Genomic DNA, 18,934 nt, shown 5'->3' on the forward strand with positions numbered 1-18,934 from the left:
AAACATAGAGATAGACTTTAAACTGTCATAAACGCCACCTCTAGTCCTTTTATTTCATAAATCTCCACACATCCAATTAATTTGGACAATGATAATAAGGAAAAACACTGGATCAATAATAATAAGAAAAACTATATAAAGACTATTATATTAGGGGCGGTATTTATTTTACATAGTAATATGTTTTATACAGATTCAGATCCTCTAGATTTCCTAGGATATTCCACTAAATGGATTTCCTTAAATCTTAACCATTCTTTAATGATTTAATAGTTTAGATTTTGTCATGTCAGTATTCCATTAACAATAAATATTATTATATTATTTTAAGAGTATTGTCAGTGGAATACTTAAATGGCAGAATCTAGACTTTCAAATCATAAAAAGAATGGTTAGGATTTAAGAAAATTTATTAGTAAAGTACTCTAGAAAATTCAGAAGATATGAATCCGTTTTATACACAGATACATTGTAAAACAAGTTTTTTTGGCCTTATATGATTATTCCTATTCTGCATTAAGAACCTCCCAAAGGTCCATATCAAGGGAAAAGTCACCCCAATAATTCAGGACATCCTCATCTAGATTGTCCCCCACAACTTTTGCCTCTGGTACTATTTCCTCTGCCCAAAAGGTTTCCTTGGGCACTTCATTCAACCTGCCACATTGCGCACATGTGGCTCTCTCATCAAGTTCCCCGCAATTTGACAAGCTTTCCCACCAGTTAATCCTACTCTACGATTGCATTGATGTTTGAGATATGTCTATGATATCTTCCTTTTTTTGAAAGCTTCCTACAATTGCAGGTTTCCCACTTAACCAAGTTAAGCTTTTGGATAAGATCCTAGGTTGTGGCTTTATTAGTTTCACTTTCACCATATCTTGGGGCTTTTCTTTCAGTTTGGTGATGTGTGAACTTCCCTTTTTGAGGAGGTGTGTATTCCAATAGTTTTTCACATCATTAGCTGTTCTTCCCGGAAGTCTACCTGCAATAAGTGACCATCTATACAAAAAAAGAAAAAAGAAAAAAAAAGTTCAAATAATTTTTGATTAACTTGTAATCTGTTTACTAAAGAAGACCATGTTATCATGCATAAACAGTAAGGGAAAAAATTAGTGGCAAATGACTTTAGGTTTTTAGTGAGGGAGAGCTATATTTAAACTAGAATCTTGCCATGTCATATTTTCATTAAATAGTACAATAGATTATTCTCTATACTATTTTATTATTGAGTAATGTTACGAGCACAAACTATTTTACAACATTTTTACAAAATATTGATATGGTCAACCTTTTATTAGTTTTCATGTAGGCTCACCTTTTATATCTCTTTTTCATTTATCAATAATCTCTTATCACATCATCAATTTGTAAAATAATTTAAATCTCTAGCATTATTGTTAGGACATATGTGAATCATGTTAGGAACATATATCATTTAGAATTGGCTAATCCTATGGCAAAACACATTTTACTTGTAATTAGGTAGATCTAGGATGTGTTTAATATTTCAAGAAACAAGAGTTCAAGTCCAAGTATTAAAACCATGCAAATCTATTTAAGAAATAAGTAAATAAGTGTTAGATTTTAAAACTTGACAGATAGTTCAACAAATAGCATCTATAGAGGTTTAAAAGGCTTGTTTAGCCCGATGCTCGATAGCTACTCGATAGATAACCTATCTATCAAGATTTACGAAAATAAGTTTTTTAGATCTAATTTCACACCAATTCGTGTATATTTGTTTAGGCTTTCTTTTCTCACAACCCTAAACATATATAAAGATTATTTTAAGGGTCGTCACAGTGGATGCAACTTAATGCAAAAGTTTTTCACAAGTATATTGTGACTGGAGACATATGCCCTAGTTCATCTTTCTCTTGAAGAAATTGCTGCGTTTTTATGCCGTAGGGTTTTGTAACTAAGGAATTTCGCGATCTTCATCGTGTTGATGAAATGAAGAACTTTTTAGCCAGCATCATTCTCAAGTTGGTGGTTAGTCACGTACTTGGATCCGTGCATTGATTAGTTAGTCACGTACTGGGAGCCATGCATTGAAAAGGAAAGATTGTCACTACAAAACAAATCCAATTGGGTATTAGGGTAAGAGTTTAATTGTAGGTTGGTATAAGGTACTGGGATTCCTTTACTGGTAATCGCTTGTTGTGATAATAATAGATTCTTGGGAATAGTGACCTTAAATTCACCTGGTGGGGTTTTGCCGATGAGATTTTTCCCATTCGTAAAAAAATCACCGTGTCAACTTTATTTTCCGCTGCATATTAACTTAGTTGGTAATTTGTTTGTGCTACCATTCGTATTGCATGTTAATTGAATTAATTAATTAACTTGACTAATTAATTGGTTAGTTTATTACAAGAGGTCAATACATTCTTAGCCTATCAAGTGGTATCAGAGCAGGCATACTCAGATTAGGGTTAATCCTTGTTGTGTGATCCATTGACCCCTGTTGTCATAGCTGTAAACTGCATGAAAAGATCTTTGTTTTCAAATACATCTTGTTTTTCTAATCTCTACTTGATTGAGTGTATCAGAAAATGCAAGTCTAAAAGTTATTTGAAATCCATCATGATGATTATTGGAAAAGATCTTAGCATGACAAAGAAGAAACTAGACTGTCATAGAATGAAAATGGGTTCATTTGAGAAGAGTGAAAGTTAAAAGTTTTGTTCATAAATGGCAGATGAGAGAAAACACTATTCCTACTGATTTGTCATCTAAGCATGAGGTGTGCTTTATGATGAAGTCTGCATTTAAGGTTATAGACATGTGTTTATGGTACCTTGATAGCGGCTGCTTAAGACACATGACTGGAGACCGATCTCTCTTTAAGGTTTTCGAGTCTAAGAAAGGTGGTAATGTCACTTTTGGTGATTGGAGCAAATCACAGATTAAAGGAAAGGAAACCATCTCTCTACTTGGACTACCAGACATTGCAAATGTGCTATATGTAAAAGGTCTAAGAGTGAACCTGTTGAGCATAAGTCAGATATGTGATTAAAAATTTATGGTGCTGTTCTCAAAAGGGAAATGCCTTGTATTGAATGAGTCTGGAAAGAAACTCATAAGTGGTGTTTGCATTCTAGACAATTGTTATGGTTTGGTCCCTGATGTTGATATTGTGTGTAATAGCATTCATTTGCCAAATGAATATCTATGGCACCAAAGAATGGGACATGCTAGTTAAAACATATTTCAATTGTATCTAAGCATGAATCAGTTTTGGGAATACCAAAGCTCAGTAGAGTAAACAATATCGTGTGTGGATCATGTCAGCTTGGGAAATAGATGAAAGCCAAACATCTGGGCACTCAGACATCCACTAAATCTAGACCATTGGAGCTACTACATCTGGATCTAATGGGTCCAATTAGAATTAAGTCTCTTGGTGGGAAGAGATACATCATGGTTGTGGTAGATGACTTCACTAGGTACACTTGGGTCATTCTCCTAAGATCAAAGTCAGATGTTCCTGAGAACATTGAAGCCTTTTACACAAGATTGCAAAATGAGAAGAGCTTAAAGATTGATTAAATTCGAAGTGACCACAGTAAAGAATTCGAGAACTCTTACATGGAGTCCTTTTGCACTGGATCAGGTATATCTCAAGAATTATCTGCTCCTATTACTCCTTAGCAGAATGGTGTAGTAGAAAGAAAGAACAGTGTTATTTAGGAGATGGCTAGAGCCATGTTGCACAACATGGATGTGGCTAGAAACTTGTAGGGAGAAGCCGTCAACACTACGTGTCATACAGTTAACAGGGTGTATTTCAGACTTGGTACCAAGAAGACTCCATATGAGTTATGGAAGGGAAGGAAGCCAAATGTTAAGTATTTCAGAATCTTTGGAAGTACTTGTTTCATTCTCAAGGACAAAGAGAATGTGGGAAAATTTGACTCCTGAAATGATGAAGGAATATTTCTAGGGTACTCCTTTACAAGCAAGGCTTATCGAATATACAACAAGAGAACCAAGAAGGTGATGGAAACTGTAATTGTTGTGATCGATGAAGCTTCAGAGTTCGGTTTTGAGAAAATTAGTGAGGAAATCTCCAAAGAAATTCTTCCTCCTGAGCCTAAAGATGTTCAAGAAATTGTTGATCAAGAGCCCGTATCTCCAAGTACTCCCGACACTCCAAGTATTGTAGAAGGTTCAACAGACATATCTACCTCACCTAACTTTGAATCCCATGAAGAGAAAGGACCTTCCGCCAGAATTAAGTTGAATCATCTTCCTGAAGTTATTTGTGGAAAACATGAATGAACTTACACTAAGGAAGCATATAGTTGATAAATGTGTTGCTAACTTTGTATCATATTCTTGTTATTTGTTGCAGGTTGAACCCACCAAGGTTGAGGAAGCTCTTCAGGATGAAAGCTGGGTTGAGGCTATGCATGATGAACTGCTTCAGTTTCAAAAGAATGATGTCTGGACTCTAGTACCTGGACCAAAAGGCGAGCACATCATTGGCACAAAGTGGATCTTCCGCAATAAGACTGATGAGGAGGGTAATGTAATCCGCAATAAGGCTCATCTTATGGCTCAAGGATACTCTCAAATGGAAGGAATAGACTATGATAAGACATTTTCTCCAGTAGCCCGTATAGAGTTAATCAGGATTCTCCTAGCCTTGGCATGTCACTTGAAGTTCAAGCTTTACCAAATGGATGTAAAGACTTCTTTGTTAAATCGGTTCCTTAAAGAAGATATTTATATGGCTCAACCAAAAGGATTCATTGATCCATACTTTCCGGATCATGTGTTATACCTAAAGAAAGCACTCTATGGATTAAATCAAGCCCCCAGAGCTTGGTATGATCGGTTCATACAATACTTGGTGTCACATGGGTTCACAAGAAGAAAAGCTGATCAAACTATCTTCATCACAAGGGAAGACGATGAGTTAATAGTTGCTCAAGTCTATGTTGATGATATCACCTTCGGGTCGACTAAGGATGAACTTGCTCATAGTTTCTCCAAACTTATGCAAGTTGAGTTCGAGATGAGCATGACTGGAGAGTTGAATCACTTTCTTGGGTTGCAAATTCATCAGTAAGAGTCAGGTATATTCCTATCTCAATCTAAATATGCTAAAAATCTTGTGAAAAAGTTCGGTTTGGAATCTGTTAGTTCTATTTGAACCCCTATGAGCCCAAATGTTAAACTCACTATTGATTTATTAGGTAAATGTGTTGATTCATCTTTATATAGAAGCATGATAGGTAGTTTTCTTTACCTTACTGCTATTAGACCTGACATTAGTTATAGTGTGGGAGTGTGTGCTAAATATCAGGCTAATCCCAAAGAGTCTCATATGATTGCTTTGAAAAGAATCATAAAATATGTCAAAACCACTGCTGACTTTGGTGTGTGGTACAGCAAGGACACAGATGATGTCTTATCTGGGTATTCTGACATAGATTGGGCTGGGAATACTGATGAGAGAAAGAGTACATCTGGGGGTTGTTTCTATGTGGGTAATAATCTTATCTCCTAGATGAGTAAAAGGCAGAATTCCATCTCTTTATTCATTGTAGAGGCTGAATACATTGCTGCCGGTAGCTGCTGCACCCAACTTCTATGGATGCAAAAACTCCTCCTTAATTATGGTATTTGTCAAGAACATCTTACCATCTATTGTGATAATACCAGTGCCATAAACATCTCTAAGAATCCTGTTCAACATTCTTGAACTAAACACATAGAGATTTGACATCACTTCATTCAGGAGCTTGTCGAAGATGGTACTCTCACTCTTGAGTTCATTCACATTGATGATCAGAAGGCTGATTTTTTTCACCAAACCTCTTGATAGCAAACAGTTTGAATTCTTTTTCCAAAACATTGGTGTTATCTCCATGGACTGATCTCCTCTTCTCCTCCTCCTTCCTCATGCATTTGCACATAGTTTATGCTTTGCTTTGCTTAACATGTTTTTGTTTGTTTGTTTTCAGTTTTGATTTATTTTATTTTTTATAAAAAAAAAATTGTAAAATCAGGAAAATACAAAAAGAGTGTATGTTTTGTGTACATTGGTACTTGTGTACTTTGGATGGCCATTGAAAAAAAAAATTCTAAACTTTGTATCTTTTGTCGCTTAGATAAGTATCTCTATGCACAACTAAGCAAGTGAGCTTTATGGCTCGTGTTTGTGATGAGTAAGATTAAGTAATTTCTTGTACTTAACACTCGTATCACTCTTTTTGATGGGAAGGACTAGAAAATCCTAAGATAAAGGCATAAATAACCATCTCACCACTGTTGCTCACCAATCATGAAATGACATTTGTATGCTTTGGCATAGCAAAAGTGTAATGTTAAAAACTTAACATAATTGGGTATTTTTTTTTTCTCTTTCTTATATGCCCATGCATGATATGCTTAACAAAAGAAAATATGCAAAGAAAAATAAAAAGCAAATAGAATCAAAATGTTTTATATATGATTGCAGGCGTGTCTTCTAGAAGATGTGTGAGTTATAGGATGTACCTCGTAGGTGATAGTCACCATCAAGCAGTTATGATTGTGTGTGAGTTAAAGTAATTTTCTCATATCTCAAATTGTCATAACATGTAGACACTCATGCAATCTTGACACTCATGTAATCTTGCAATGTTTTTCATACACGCAATATTCTTTGCTACTCTTGATACATGTGCAGGTATAATGTGATTTAGTCATCACAAGGAATACATGTGTTAATGTATGCTCACTAAACTATCATGACTTGTTTTTGAAGTATAAAATTGGTTAGACTCATTTAGTGTGTGTGTGTGTGGGTGTGTTTTGGATCTAAATGCTTGACATTTTCTTATTGAGAGATGTTTTTGAGAGCTTAAAATGCTGTTTGGATATTTGGTTGAGTAGCATGCTTAATTGCATCCATATCTATGTTTTTCTCTTCTTTGAAATACTATTTTTGAGCAATCTTGACAACTTCTCGATACCTCTCGACAGTTAGGCTATCTATTGAACCTCTTGATCTTCCTTTCTTGACAGCTGTTATCACAATTTTGATCCATAGAAGTTTTTGAGAATTTGTCTTGATAGCTTCTCGACAACTTCTTGATCCATTGAGGAAGTTTCTATATGCTCGATAGCTTCTCGATCCATTAAGGTCACTTTGCTATGGACACCTCTCAATAGCTCCTCAATAGCTACATCTGGCGAGATTTAAATCTCGACACCTCTCGATCCATCGAGAATCATGATTTCCTATATATAGCCTCAGCTCAATTTTTCTCTCATTTTTCTCGATCTCTCTCAATTGTTTCTAACTCTTTACCTCCCCAAACTCCTTTCTTTCACTCTAAACCTCTTCCCCACTCAATCTTTGGCCTCAAGGGTGATTTCTTACTTTGGTATGATCTTCTTTCTCACATTTAATCATGCATTTCATCCTTTTGACCTAACTTCTGGATTTTTTTTGTAACACCCCAAACCCATACCAAAGATTTAGATGCACAACCTATCTTAGAAATACTTAACAATAATATAATGGAACAGAGCGTAATTAAATATCCACAAATAAACTTCAAATAATCAAAATCTTTCCTAGGAAATCCATAAAACAAAAACTTTAACAATAAAGTCTCCAAATACAATCTCAAAGAGTTCCACAAATGCCAAACTTACTATCCTAAGAAAAATATACTAAAACAATCCATCAACTAACATAGCTCCAAAAGAAGTCTTCAATCTATGTCTCCAATGATCTACCACCAAAATATATTCCACTGCTCTAATCTGAAAGGGTGGAGAAAGTAGGGTGAGCTAGAAGCCCAATAAGAGACTACATAACATAAGGATGTCTTTCAAAACAAAACATTAGTATCATTAACAAAATATAGTCTTTACAAAACATTTACTATATAGCTTTAACGGTAATATAATATATTCTATAAAACTGTTAGAAAGAAAACATTTACTATAACATTGTAATCAGTAAATATTATAATAACCACTTTAATTGGCCAAAATACACTAGATAGGTAGAAACAATTCAATATAGTAATAAACAATTTTTCCACTTGCAACAGCCAATAACAATAAAACAATAGTTTGATGTGGAAAATAGTTTGATGCGGAAAACATTAAACATTAGCTAGACAAAAACATAAGCTGCTAAACACTTGGTGGGTGATTCCCATAGGGAACAATAACACTAACCTCAAAGAGGCAACACTGGCTCCATAGAGCAAACAATAAAACTACACCACACTACAATAACACTACATCGGCCGAAGACCAACAACCCTGTGTTGGCAAAGGTTGCAGACTGTCTAGCTGACTATTTGAAAACATTCTTACGTTATTACAATATTGTCAATACCAATCATATATCATATAACAAATACTTTCTCAAAAATATAGTTTTGAGTCATTCATAACATATAGAGTTTCACGGTAATACTTAAGAAATAATAAAATTCAAGTATGTGTTCAAAGTATTGATAATGGTATAAGTTTTTGAAAACTTCACTTTAGCAATTATGTATATATATATATATATATATCTATTTTTACCAAAAATATATATAAATATATTTTTACCAAAAATATATATAAATATACACGCCTTGAGAGACGTCATGTTTTGAAGTCCACTTACCTCTAGTTGCTAATACTCGTAGTCTAGATCCAAAATCAAATGAGCTTTTCCTCCACACCTAAAAGTAAAGGAGTGTAACATAATTATATAAATAATCCACCTTGACGTATACCATAAGGATGTAAGGGACACCTCCTAATAATTTTATGCTTATAGATCATATTATCCCACCTTACATATACATGGCATCCAATAAGATTCCTACCCGTAAGACATAGAAAGGATGCTATAGGTTTACAAATTTATTTCTACCCGTAGGACCTAGTAACCTGTATCATGCAATGACAATAATTTAGAAACTTGAAACAATTATATAGATTACAAAAGTTATGAAGCTAGCACCGCTACCCATCTACGTAAATCCCAACAACAAAACATCTACTAGCTTAAGCTATGTAGGATGTGATGCTACTCCACGTACATATACGAGGATATATTTCAAAATCAAATAAAATAATCCAAGTCTAAAATACACTTCCATGATAACTTCAATTCCTAAGCAACTGTTAGTATCATTCCAATATTTTCAAGCAGCCTAGAGATGAAGGTTCCTTAATCAAATATGTTATCACTAAGGCGTGCATATATTGATGTTTAATTACCTCAGTATAACGAATTTGCTGGCTGCCCCTAGCAGTTCCACGGCCTTCTATCCCTTCAATTTTGAGAAACCCTAATTCTCTTCTCTTAATCTTTTATACGCTAACCACTCTCCCTTTCATGTGATTGACTTAAAAGACCCAGTATATAAACCTCTAAAATAACACTCCAATTCAGTCTAGGAAGATCAATTTGACTCCAATTAGTACTCTTAAATAACACTCCTACTTGGGCTAGAGTTTACGACCCACTAAAACATAAATAAGCTTCCAAGACTTTAATTCCCAATTAAACTCAAATCAAGGTTGTTTAGATGGGCTAAAACTCTAAAGAATTCCAATAACACTTAAACTCCTGATCCAAATAGGTTTTAGTCTCTTATCGTTTTCCTAAAACAATAAGGAGACTAAAAGTTTAATATGAATAATCCATAAAATAACTCTCACATTACATCTTTTATTTGTTTTCTTTGTAGATATCATAATATAAAATAATATCACCTTGAAAATAAATTAAATAATTCATCAATTTCACTTTAGAAGCAATAAAATTAAATTTAAGTGAGGCGGGTGTTACATTTTTGATAAATTTTAGGGTTTTTCAAAATTGATAAGGTTTTTGCAAAATTTTTGGGTTGGGTTTTGTTTAAATGATCTTAAATGTTCGTGCATTGCATCATATTTGCATTTTAACAATGAATCATGCATTTTAGATGTGTGCTTACTATGTTGAAATCATGACTGTTGGTAGGATTGGATTGGGCTGAGCCCATGATATTTTTAGTTTTGCATGTCACATGTTCATGCATTTTTAATGCATACGTTCCATTTTTTTTCTCTATCTTCTTGATATTGATCTGTGTTGGTACTTTTCTATTTCTCTCTTTCTCTCTCTCTTGGTCAGTTGCTTTATGGCACCTAAACGTAAGTCTGCTCCGTCCTGGAACCCTCTTCTTTCCAGGGCATCTACTTTTGATTCTACCCCCTCTCATGTTCAGTTCCGTGATGAGAAGGCCTGTATGAACTTCTCGGAGACCTTTTCTCGATGAGGCATTCATTCGGAACGCCAAGTCGTCCTATCGGATTTTTCCGATACTGTCATTCCCACTATCATCTACAGTAGGGGTTGGGAGTCACTTTATGGCATCCCAGTTACTTGTCCCTCCATAATCATACAAGAGTTTTACTCCAAAATGCACGAATTTGATTATTCTGTACCTCATTTCTTCATTCGCGTTAGGGTACGTGCATTGTAGTCACTCTGGATCTTATATCTAAGATGCTACATGTATCGAGGGTAGCGCATCCTGGCTACCCCGACTGTGATCGTCTTAGGACTGTGTCCAAAGACGAACTCTAGTATCTCTTCTGTGAGACACCTTCATCTTGGGGTGACCATCAAAACACCCCTTGCTTGGACCTTGCAAAAGGTTCGAGGTTCCTTAACATGGTGATGACATTTGTTCTCCATCCTTTGTCTCACTACAAATCTATTACTGAGCCTCGTGCTCGATTTTTGTTATCCCTACTTGAGGGACTTGCTATTGACTTTCTCTCTTACTTCATGCTCTCCCTTATATATGTCTAGAAGAATACGGTGACTCATGATAAGCGAATTTTTCATTCGGCTATCACGCAGATTCTCGCCATACGTTTGTCTCATATCCTGAGTCTACACACTTCTCTGTCATGTGTGCCATAGATGCAGCGACCATTCATCGGAGTGAGGCCTAGCTCCGACCGAAGCGGCCACCGACCGAGACGGCGACTCCTCCTGCTTCTTTCGCTCCATCCACATCTGCTCCTTCTTCTTTTGTGGGTGATGTGATCCTCGAGGTGGTCATGGCGCAGCTTCAGCTTATGGATGCTCGCCTTGACACACTTAGTGATGAGTTGTGTCAAGTGAACTCCCGTGTTGGTCGTATTACACGATGGTAGGCTCCCCTTGGTGGCTTCATGGCATCTCCCTTTCCTTCTCCAGAGGCATCTGAGGACGAGGATGATGATGGTGACTCCAACGATGATGATGATGATAAGGATGAGGATGCTAGCTCTTCTGGTGACGACGAGATGACTGCTTGAGTTGCTTGCCCTTTGTCATTCATGACAAAAAGGAGTAGTTTTGGGTATGAGAGAAGTCATATTCTTAGGGGGAGAGTTAGTATAGGAGATACTTTTGTTAGGGGAAGTGTTTTCCTTTTGAAGGATGTAGTGAGGACTTTTTGTATCTTTTCTTTTCTTTACTTTTTAGATACATTATTCTTACTTTGTGATGGCAACCCTTGTATTCATTTTGATATATATATATATATATATATTGAGGTTGTTATTACATTCTTTCACCTATCTCTTCATGTGTTGTTTCTTTTCTCTCTTTATGTGCATGCTTTGTATTTATTGTATACAATTTTTGACATTTCTGATTCATACTAAGATGCCGTGATGAGTTTTGTTTAAAGTGTTTCAGAAATACAAGTTGTCAAAGTCTTTCTTGCCATGAAATCTCTTCTTGCAAATTTTTTCTAGAGTTTTTGTTAGGATTAGATTTTATTGTATTTAATAAGTGACTATGAGTTGAGTGATTTATGACTTCTTTCATAAGTGACTATGGTTTTGTCAAGTCTAAGTGTTAAAGCCATATAAATCTGTCCAAGAAACAAGTGAAGAAGTGCTAGATTTTAAAACTCGACAAATAGCATCTATCAAAGTTTAAAAGGCTTGTTTAGCCCAATACTCAACAACTGTTCGATAGATAATCTATCTATCGAGATTTATGAAAATCAGTTTTTCAGATCTGATTTCACACCAATCTGTGTATATTTGTTTAGGCTTTTTTTTCTCACAACCTTAAACATATATAAGGATTATTTTAAGAGCAGTCACAGTGGATGCAATTTAATGCAAAAGTTTTTCACAAGCATATTGTGATCGGAGACATATGCCCTAGTTTATTTTTCTCTTGAAGAAGCTGCTGCGTTTATACACTGTAAAGTTTTGTAATAAAGGAGTTTTGTGATCTTCATCGTGTCGATGAACTGAAGAACTTTGCAAGCAACATCATTCTCAAGTTGGTGGTTAGTTACATACTTGGATCCGTGTAGCAATTCGTTAGTCATGTACTGGAAGTCGTGCATTGAAAATGATAAAATGTCACTACAAAACAAGTCCAATTGGGTATTGGGGTAAGGGTTCAACTGAAGGTTAGTATATTGTACTTGGATTCTTTTACTTGTAACCGCTTGTTGTGATAATAGTAGATTCTCGGAAGTGATGACCTTAAATTCATCTGGTTGGATTTTGCCTTAGAGGTTTTCCTCATTTTTAAACAAATCACCATGTCAACTTTATTTTTTGCTACATATTAACTTAGTTGGTGATTTGTTTGTGCTACCACGCATATTACATGTTAATTGAATTAATTGATTAACTAGACTAATTAATTGGTTAGTTTATTACAAGAGAACAATACATTCTTGGCCTATCAATTATTTTTTATTTTGTTAAGAATCATATTCTTCGATTAGTGTGAGCACATAGAGGAGATGAGAAACAAGAGCAAATGTCTCTTCATAATCCCATTTTTTCTATATGAACCATTTAACTGGAATATATGGCTCAAAAAAAAAAAAAAATATATATATATATATATATATATCAAAATGAATCTTGATTTTTATTTTTTTTATTTTAATGCCTATTGACGTCCAATAGCAGATTTCCCTAGATCTACATCAACCAAACAATATGTATGAGTCTTTCCAAGTGCACTGAACTCCTTTTTCATTGCTCGTGGTTATGATTAATTGGAGAAGGTAATCTATTCATTGTGTGAACATCATCGTGTATCAACCCGCCTTCAAAAAATTGTAGGAAGTGATGTAGACAGGGTGAGAGTTGTAACGATATCTAAAATGTGTTTTTGACTTGACCATTCTGTCCTAATGTTTTAGGACATGAGGTTTAGGAAAGATCCCAGATTGTTCGAGGATTAGCCGTTTTAGCTATATAATGATACATGTCAAGGAACCCATAGGACTATTTATTAAAAAAAAATATTCATGTATGGCGAGAGAAATTTATTTACTTATTTATTGCAAGGGAATTCGTCAAGATCAAATGGCAAAATAACATGACCCCTACGGTGGTCTTCGGCCTATTTTGTTATCGTTTTGAGTCAACTTTTTTTGTTATTTGGACTATTTTATACTTCAAGGGGCCCAATTTAATTTTTTAAGGCTCAAATTCTAAATCAACTTTAAATATATACTCCCTCCGTCTCACTTTTTTTGTTCTCTATTTCATTTTGAGATTTCCCAAAATATTATCTTGTTTTTAAAAATAAAAGTCATTAATTTACTAATGTTCTTATTATACCCCTATTAATTTACTAATTCAATTTTTTTATAAATTTTTTTAAGAGTAGTTTTGGAAACTTATACATTTTTAAAAGGTAGACAATACAATAAATGGTGTTCCTTTTAAAAAGTTTGACTTTTCAAGCAGGACAAAAAAAGTGGGACAAAGGGAGTAATTTTTTTTCCTAAACCATAGGAGGTCCAAGGCCCCCTTGGACCAATATTTGGCTTTGTCCCCAATCTCTAAGCTAAGAAAAAACATTACCATTAATTTAAATGTAACAGACATCATCACCACCTAGAGAAATCCAAAATTTAAATCCCCCTCTTCTAGTATACTACCTCCGTTCCACTTTGTTTGTTCTCTATTCCATTTTAGGATGTCCCAAAATATTGTCCTGTTTCTAAAAATAAAAGTTATTAATTTGCTAATGTTCCTATTATACCCCTATTTTATTTTCAAAACTATTTGAAAAGAAAACAAGCAAATTCAATTTTTTGATAAATTTATTTAAAGGTAGTTTTGGAAACTTATACAATTTTTAAAAGGTAGACAATACAATAAATGATGTTCCCTTAAAAAGTTTGACTTTTCAAACATGACAAACAAAATGGGGTGGAGGGAGTAATTTTGTTTTTTTTTTTTTCTTTTTAAGCATCACCATTAATAATTATAGTTGTTGTCCGCATGGTTATGATGACATCTTTTCACTTACTTCCCTTCTAACAAAGAGGTCTAAAGAAAACTTCAAAGACAGAGAGAGCTTGGAATTAGTTGTCCTGGTTTTCACCCAAATTATAAATGAATTAATCTTTGGTTCTTTAATGGTTCTTGTATCTTCAGTAAGCTGTAGTTGTCTTAAAGAGCATTCATATTCGGGTTGGCAAATGCCAAATGTAAACATATTTTAGCATTAAAGCCCAATTTATCTCAACATCCGGAAGTGAAAACACGGAAAATTATAAATTTTGTTGGCATAGTACTACAATATATATGATGATACTGTAATACTATGCTAAAAGTAATATTAATATTTTATTCCTGGTTTTCTCTCTTATCTCTCTCTGTCTTTCTCTGTCTCTCACTTCCCTCTCATCTCATCTCATCTCATCTTAGCCTCCCTCCCTCACTCTCTTCCCACCCTCTCTGTCTCAGTCTCTCTATCCTTCCTCATTCTCAGATTGGAGCTTAGTTTTTTTTTTTTTTTTGGAGAACCAAACGGTCCTCACTCTCAGATCGGCATGGAGCTTAGATCAGTGTGGATTGTGAGATATCTCCATTGAGTGAAACAGAAAACAAATCGGTAAGTTGTGGTTTGGGTAAGTGATTGTTTTGATTTGGTATTTGTTAGGTGTGGTTTCTGGTTTGATTTGGGCATGACTGGAGCTGGGTGTGTGCTGTGATGTGTACGTGGGTTTGGATTGGCAGAGATCGTGGTGGCGTGTGTTTGGATCGATGGAGATCAAAGATCTTGCTGTGATGTGTTCTGTGTGTGTGTGGCTTCGTCGGTATGAAATATTGGTTTTGGTTTTGGTTCGTTGGTGTGCTGTGTGTGTGGTTTTGGTTTTGGTTTGATGGTCCCATGGGTGGTGCTGGGATATGTGGGGGTGACTGTGTGTTGGTGGTGGCATGGTGGCTGATGAAGCGTGAATTCGTCAGCTGAGGTGGGCAGATGGAACTCCTTGTCAGCACGAATGTATCTTCTATGAGGGTCACCGGTGTGGTGCTTGCCACAACGCCTCCGATGCCAAAGTTAGAATAGAAAAGCACTTTGTGAAATGAGAATGGAGGAACAAGATAATAATGGGTACTTTCTTAGAGTGTGAATATATGTACCTTTTGCTAACAATGTGAGGGCTTTATATATGTAATTTTGGTTGCTAGCCATTGGGGTGTTAATGCCTTTCTTAGTAACGCCTCCTGCATAGTAATGGGGCTTTTAATAGGCTCCTAACAGTTTGTTCGACTGGTTTTGTAACTGCTCAAGTCATTGGCTGGCTTCATTGAATGATTTTCTTGCCCTCGTTAGTGATGACTGATTTTCTCGTCAATAGGGATGACCTTGTCATTAGCGTTGACTTCGTCAAGGGAACGTAAACTCGTTACTCCTATCAATTGCCCTCCAGGTTCTGTGGTCTTCTGTGACGTGTCATGAGGACCATAGAAGATAAAAAGTTTTCCTGAGTTGTTAGTGACTCTTGGGGTTCTGCTTCGAATTTAATGCATGGTGGCGGTGTAACACGCAATGTGGCCACGTGGCGTGTGCTGATTGAGGGCGTTAATGGCATGACCCTTGGGTTTCCCGCTATTTTTCAGTTTCCTTAGATTTTTGGTTTCAAAACTTTTCTTTTCCTTCACTTTAATTTTTGCTTTGAGTATTATTTTTCTCGTTTATTCCTGCGATTGCTCCGACCTTGCTCTAGCGATGTTTCTCTTCAAATTTTCTTGGCTTCAATCGCTTTACTCTTCAAGGTACGCTACTCTTTTATTCCTCTTCTGTTCCCCTTTCCTTAATAATCTTCTTATGAGTTCCTGATTTTTCTTTTGCCCTTTGCTTTTGTTGTTTTTTGTGTCTGATTTTTAGGTTTTTAGGATCGTATTCCCTTTTCATGGTCAGTTCTGCTGAGGTTAGGGTAGCTTGCCCCTCAATCTCTTTCTTTTTTGCTCGCTTAGGGGGGGCTTTGGGTGTTTCCGGTGATTTTTTCCCTTTGGTTGGGGACTATATTTTTGAAGGTTGTGGATTGAGTGTAGTTTTAGGGGGAACTATCTCCAATATTAGGCCAGTCACTTGCTTGGTTTGAGGGCGAAACGAAAAGGATGTCGGAGGTGAGATCTAGAGATCTAGAAATTGGGTTGTCGTCCAGCGAAAGCCCGGTGGAAGGCAATACAGCCGTCTCCGTCCCTCGTCAGGTTAGGGCTTTTTACGCCCTTGGGGAGGAGTGTGGGCTGGACGTTGACACCGTGGCTAGGTTCAAGGATAGATTTCAGTTTCCTGCACGGGTCCGTGTTCGTCGGCCCGGTACTGAGGATTGGGCCTGCCACTTCTTCCCTGGTGAAATATGCTTCTACGAGGCTGCTTTCACTTGTGGGCTTAGACTACCCGTCCATCCGTTGGTGATGGAGCTTTTAGGTTATTTTGGTATTGCTCCGGGGCAACTTATGCCCAATTCATGGAGGATAGTGATCAACTGTATGGAGATATGGTTGGCCGCTAACGAGGATATGATCAAGGTGAGTGAACTCGTCTACCTTTACCGCCTAAAAGAGTCAAAAGAGTACGGGTATTATGAGCTAGTCCCTTGGGCAAGGAGGACTAGAATCATCAAGGGTTTAGCCTCGTCATTCAGGTATCGGAAGTCCTGTTTCTTTTTTGTGTCTGGGGACGATTTTGAGACCCCTTCTAGTGAGGCTTGGGGTGATATCCCAAGGTTGCTCCGTCGGTGGGGAACCCCAAACTTAGATGCGTCAATGTTTCTCCTCATCTGTTAATCTCCATTTTGCATATGTGGTCGTCCCTAATCCCTTTGGTCATTTCTCTTGGCAGTTAAAAGACACCCCAAGTTAAAGAGCAAGTACCAGGGTTGTGTTGAGAAGGCGATAGAATACGCCAAATCGATTGAAAGTTGGAAGGACCTCGTGGAACCACGAATGCTTGCATTCTATTGCTTAGGCCCGGACTTATCTCCCTATGTCTTGCGCAGCATCAATATTGAGGAAAAGAAGTGTAAGTATTGACTTCGTCAGTATTCATTTTCTCGTCTATACTTGGATCTCTGAGTTTTTCTTTTAAAGAGATGACAACCAAGTTTAACAAGGACATGTACGCTAAGATGAGGTACAAGAAGGACGAACCTTTGGCGAATATTGGGAAGAAGGTGGTTCGTATCACGGGGAAGGGTCTATCCATTCCCCTAGCTACAGACGCCACTCCTATCGTCTCCAGAGTTGAGAACGTACGATTGACTATATCGTCAATTGGCGGAATTTTATCACTTAGCTTTTATATGCCTTATATATGTTGGAGGGATCGTCAGTAACTTACATCCGTTAAGGTGGAATCTTGTTACTTAGCTTTTATACTTCTTACGATTGACTAGACCTGCTTACACAAAGACATTAGAGGAATAATTCTTTTATTAACTTCAAGAATGAACACATCCATTTATTACATCTACTGGTGGTACTTTTTTAAATGCTTAATGTTCCATGGACGAGGGAGTCTTTGTCCATCCATGGTTTCCAGGTGGTAACTGCCTTGTCTTGAGTAGTGAATGACTCGGTAAGGCCCTTCCCATGTGGGACCCAGCTTTCCTTGAGTAGGGTCTTTAGTTGCTGTGGTGGTCTTGCGTAGGACGAGGTCTTCTATGTCCAGTCATCTGAGTTTAACCCTCTTATTGTAGTATTCGGCCATCTTCAGCTGGTACTTCGTCATCTTACTGGATGCATTGTCTCTTACTTCGTCCAGACAGTCCAAGTTGAGTCACAGTTCATCGTCATTGCACCCTTCGTTGAACGTCCCTTGTCTGACGTTTGTTACTCCCACTTCGACTAGGATTACTGCTTCTATACCATAGGTAAGCCTGAAGGGGGTCTCTCCTGTTGGAGTTCTTGTTATGGTTCTGTAAGCCCACAGGACATTAGGTAATTCTTCTGGCCGGCCACCCTTCACATCGTCCAGCTTGGTTTTGATAATCTTGAGCAACGTTCGATTGGTCACTTTCGTCTGTCCATTTGCCTGGGGATGCCCCGGGGACGAGAACCGATTCTTGATCCCAAGGTTTGAACAGAAGTCTCTGAAGCCTTAGCTGTCGAACTGCCTCCCATTATCTGATATAATCGTCAAGGGAATCCCGAACCTACAGATTATATTCTTCCACACAAAACTCTGAATTCTTACCTCGGTGATCGTTGCTAGAGCCTCTACTTCAATCCATTTTGTGAAGTAATTAATAGCAACTAGTAGGAACTTTACCTGACCTTTACCTTGGGATAGTGGGCCGACGATGTCGATCCCCTATTGTGCAAATGGCCACGGGGAGGCTATCGTCGTCAATCTCTCTGCTGGAAGCCGTTGCACATTCCCGTATCGCTGGCACCTGTCACACCTCTTAAAAATTTCAACAGCGTCCACCTACATAGTTGGCCAAAAATATCCTGTTTGTACTACCTTGTTCACCAGGGATCTCGTGCCAGTGTGGTCGCCGCAAACTCTTCCATGGATTTCTTCTAGTATGTATCTAGCTTCTTCTTCGTCGACACACTTCAAGTAAGGCATAGAGAAGCCTCTCTTGTATAAGACGTCATTAAGGATCGTGAACCTGGCCGCCCTCTTCTTGACCTTTTT

General features: G+C 36.9%; 1 protein-coding gene across 1 annotated transcript in view; it reads right to left on the reverse strand.

The window, feature by feature from the left end:
- Positions 1–506: 506 nt before the first annotated feature.
- The window catches only part of LOC115966938 (transcription factor MYB114-like), a 33,174-nt gene continuing 14,746 nt past the window's right edge, over positions 507–18,934 (reverse strand). The window contains exons 3-4 of the mRNA XM_031086066.1: positions 739–1,002; positions 507–657 (exon numbers count right to left, since the gene is read on the reverse strand). Coding sequence (XP_030941926.1) covers positions 507–657; positions 739–1,002 — 415 coding nt within the window. The remainder of the gene's footprint in view (positions 658–738; positions 1,003–18,934) is intronic.

The sequence above is a fragment of the Quercus lobata genome, chromosome 2 (assembly GCF_001633185.2).
Source record: "Quercus lobata isolate SW786 chromosome 2, ValleyOak3.0 Primary Assembly, whole genome shotgun sequence".
Lineage (NCBI taxonomy): Eukaryota > Viridiplantae > Streptophyta > Magnoliopsida > Fagales > Fagaceae > Quercus > Quercus lobata.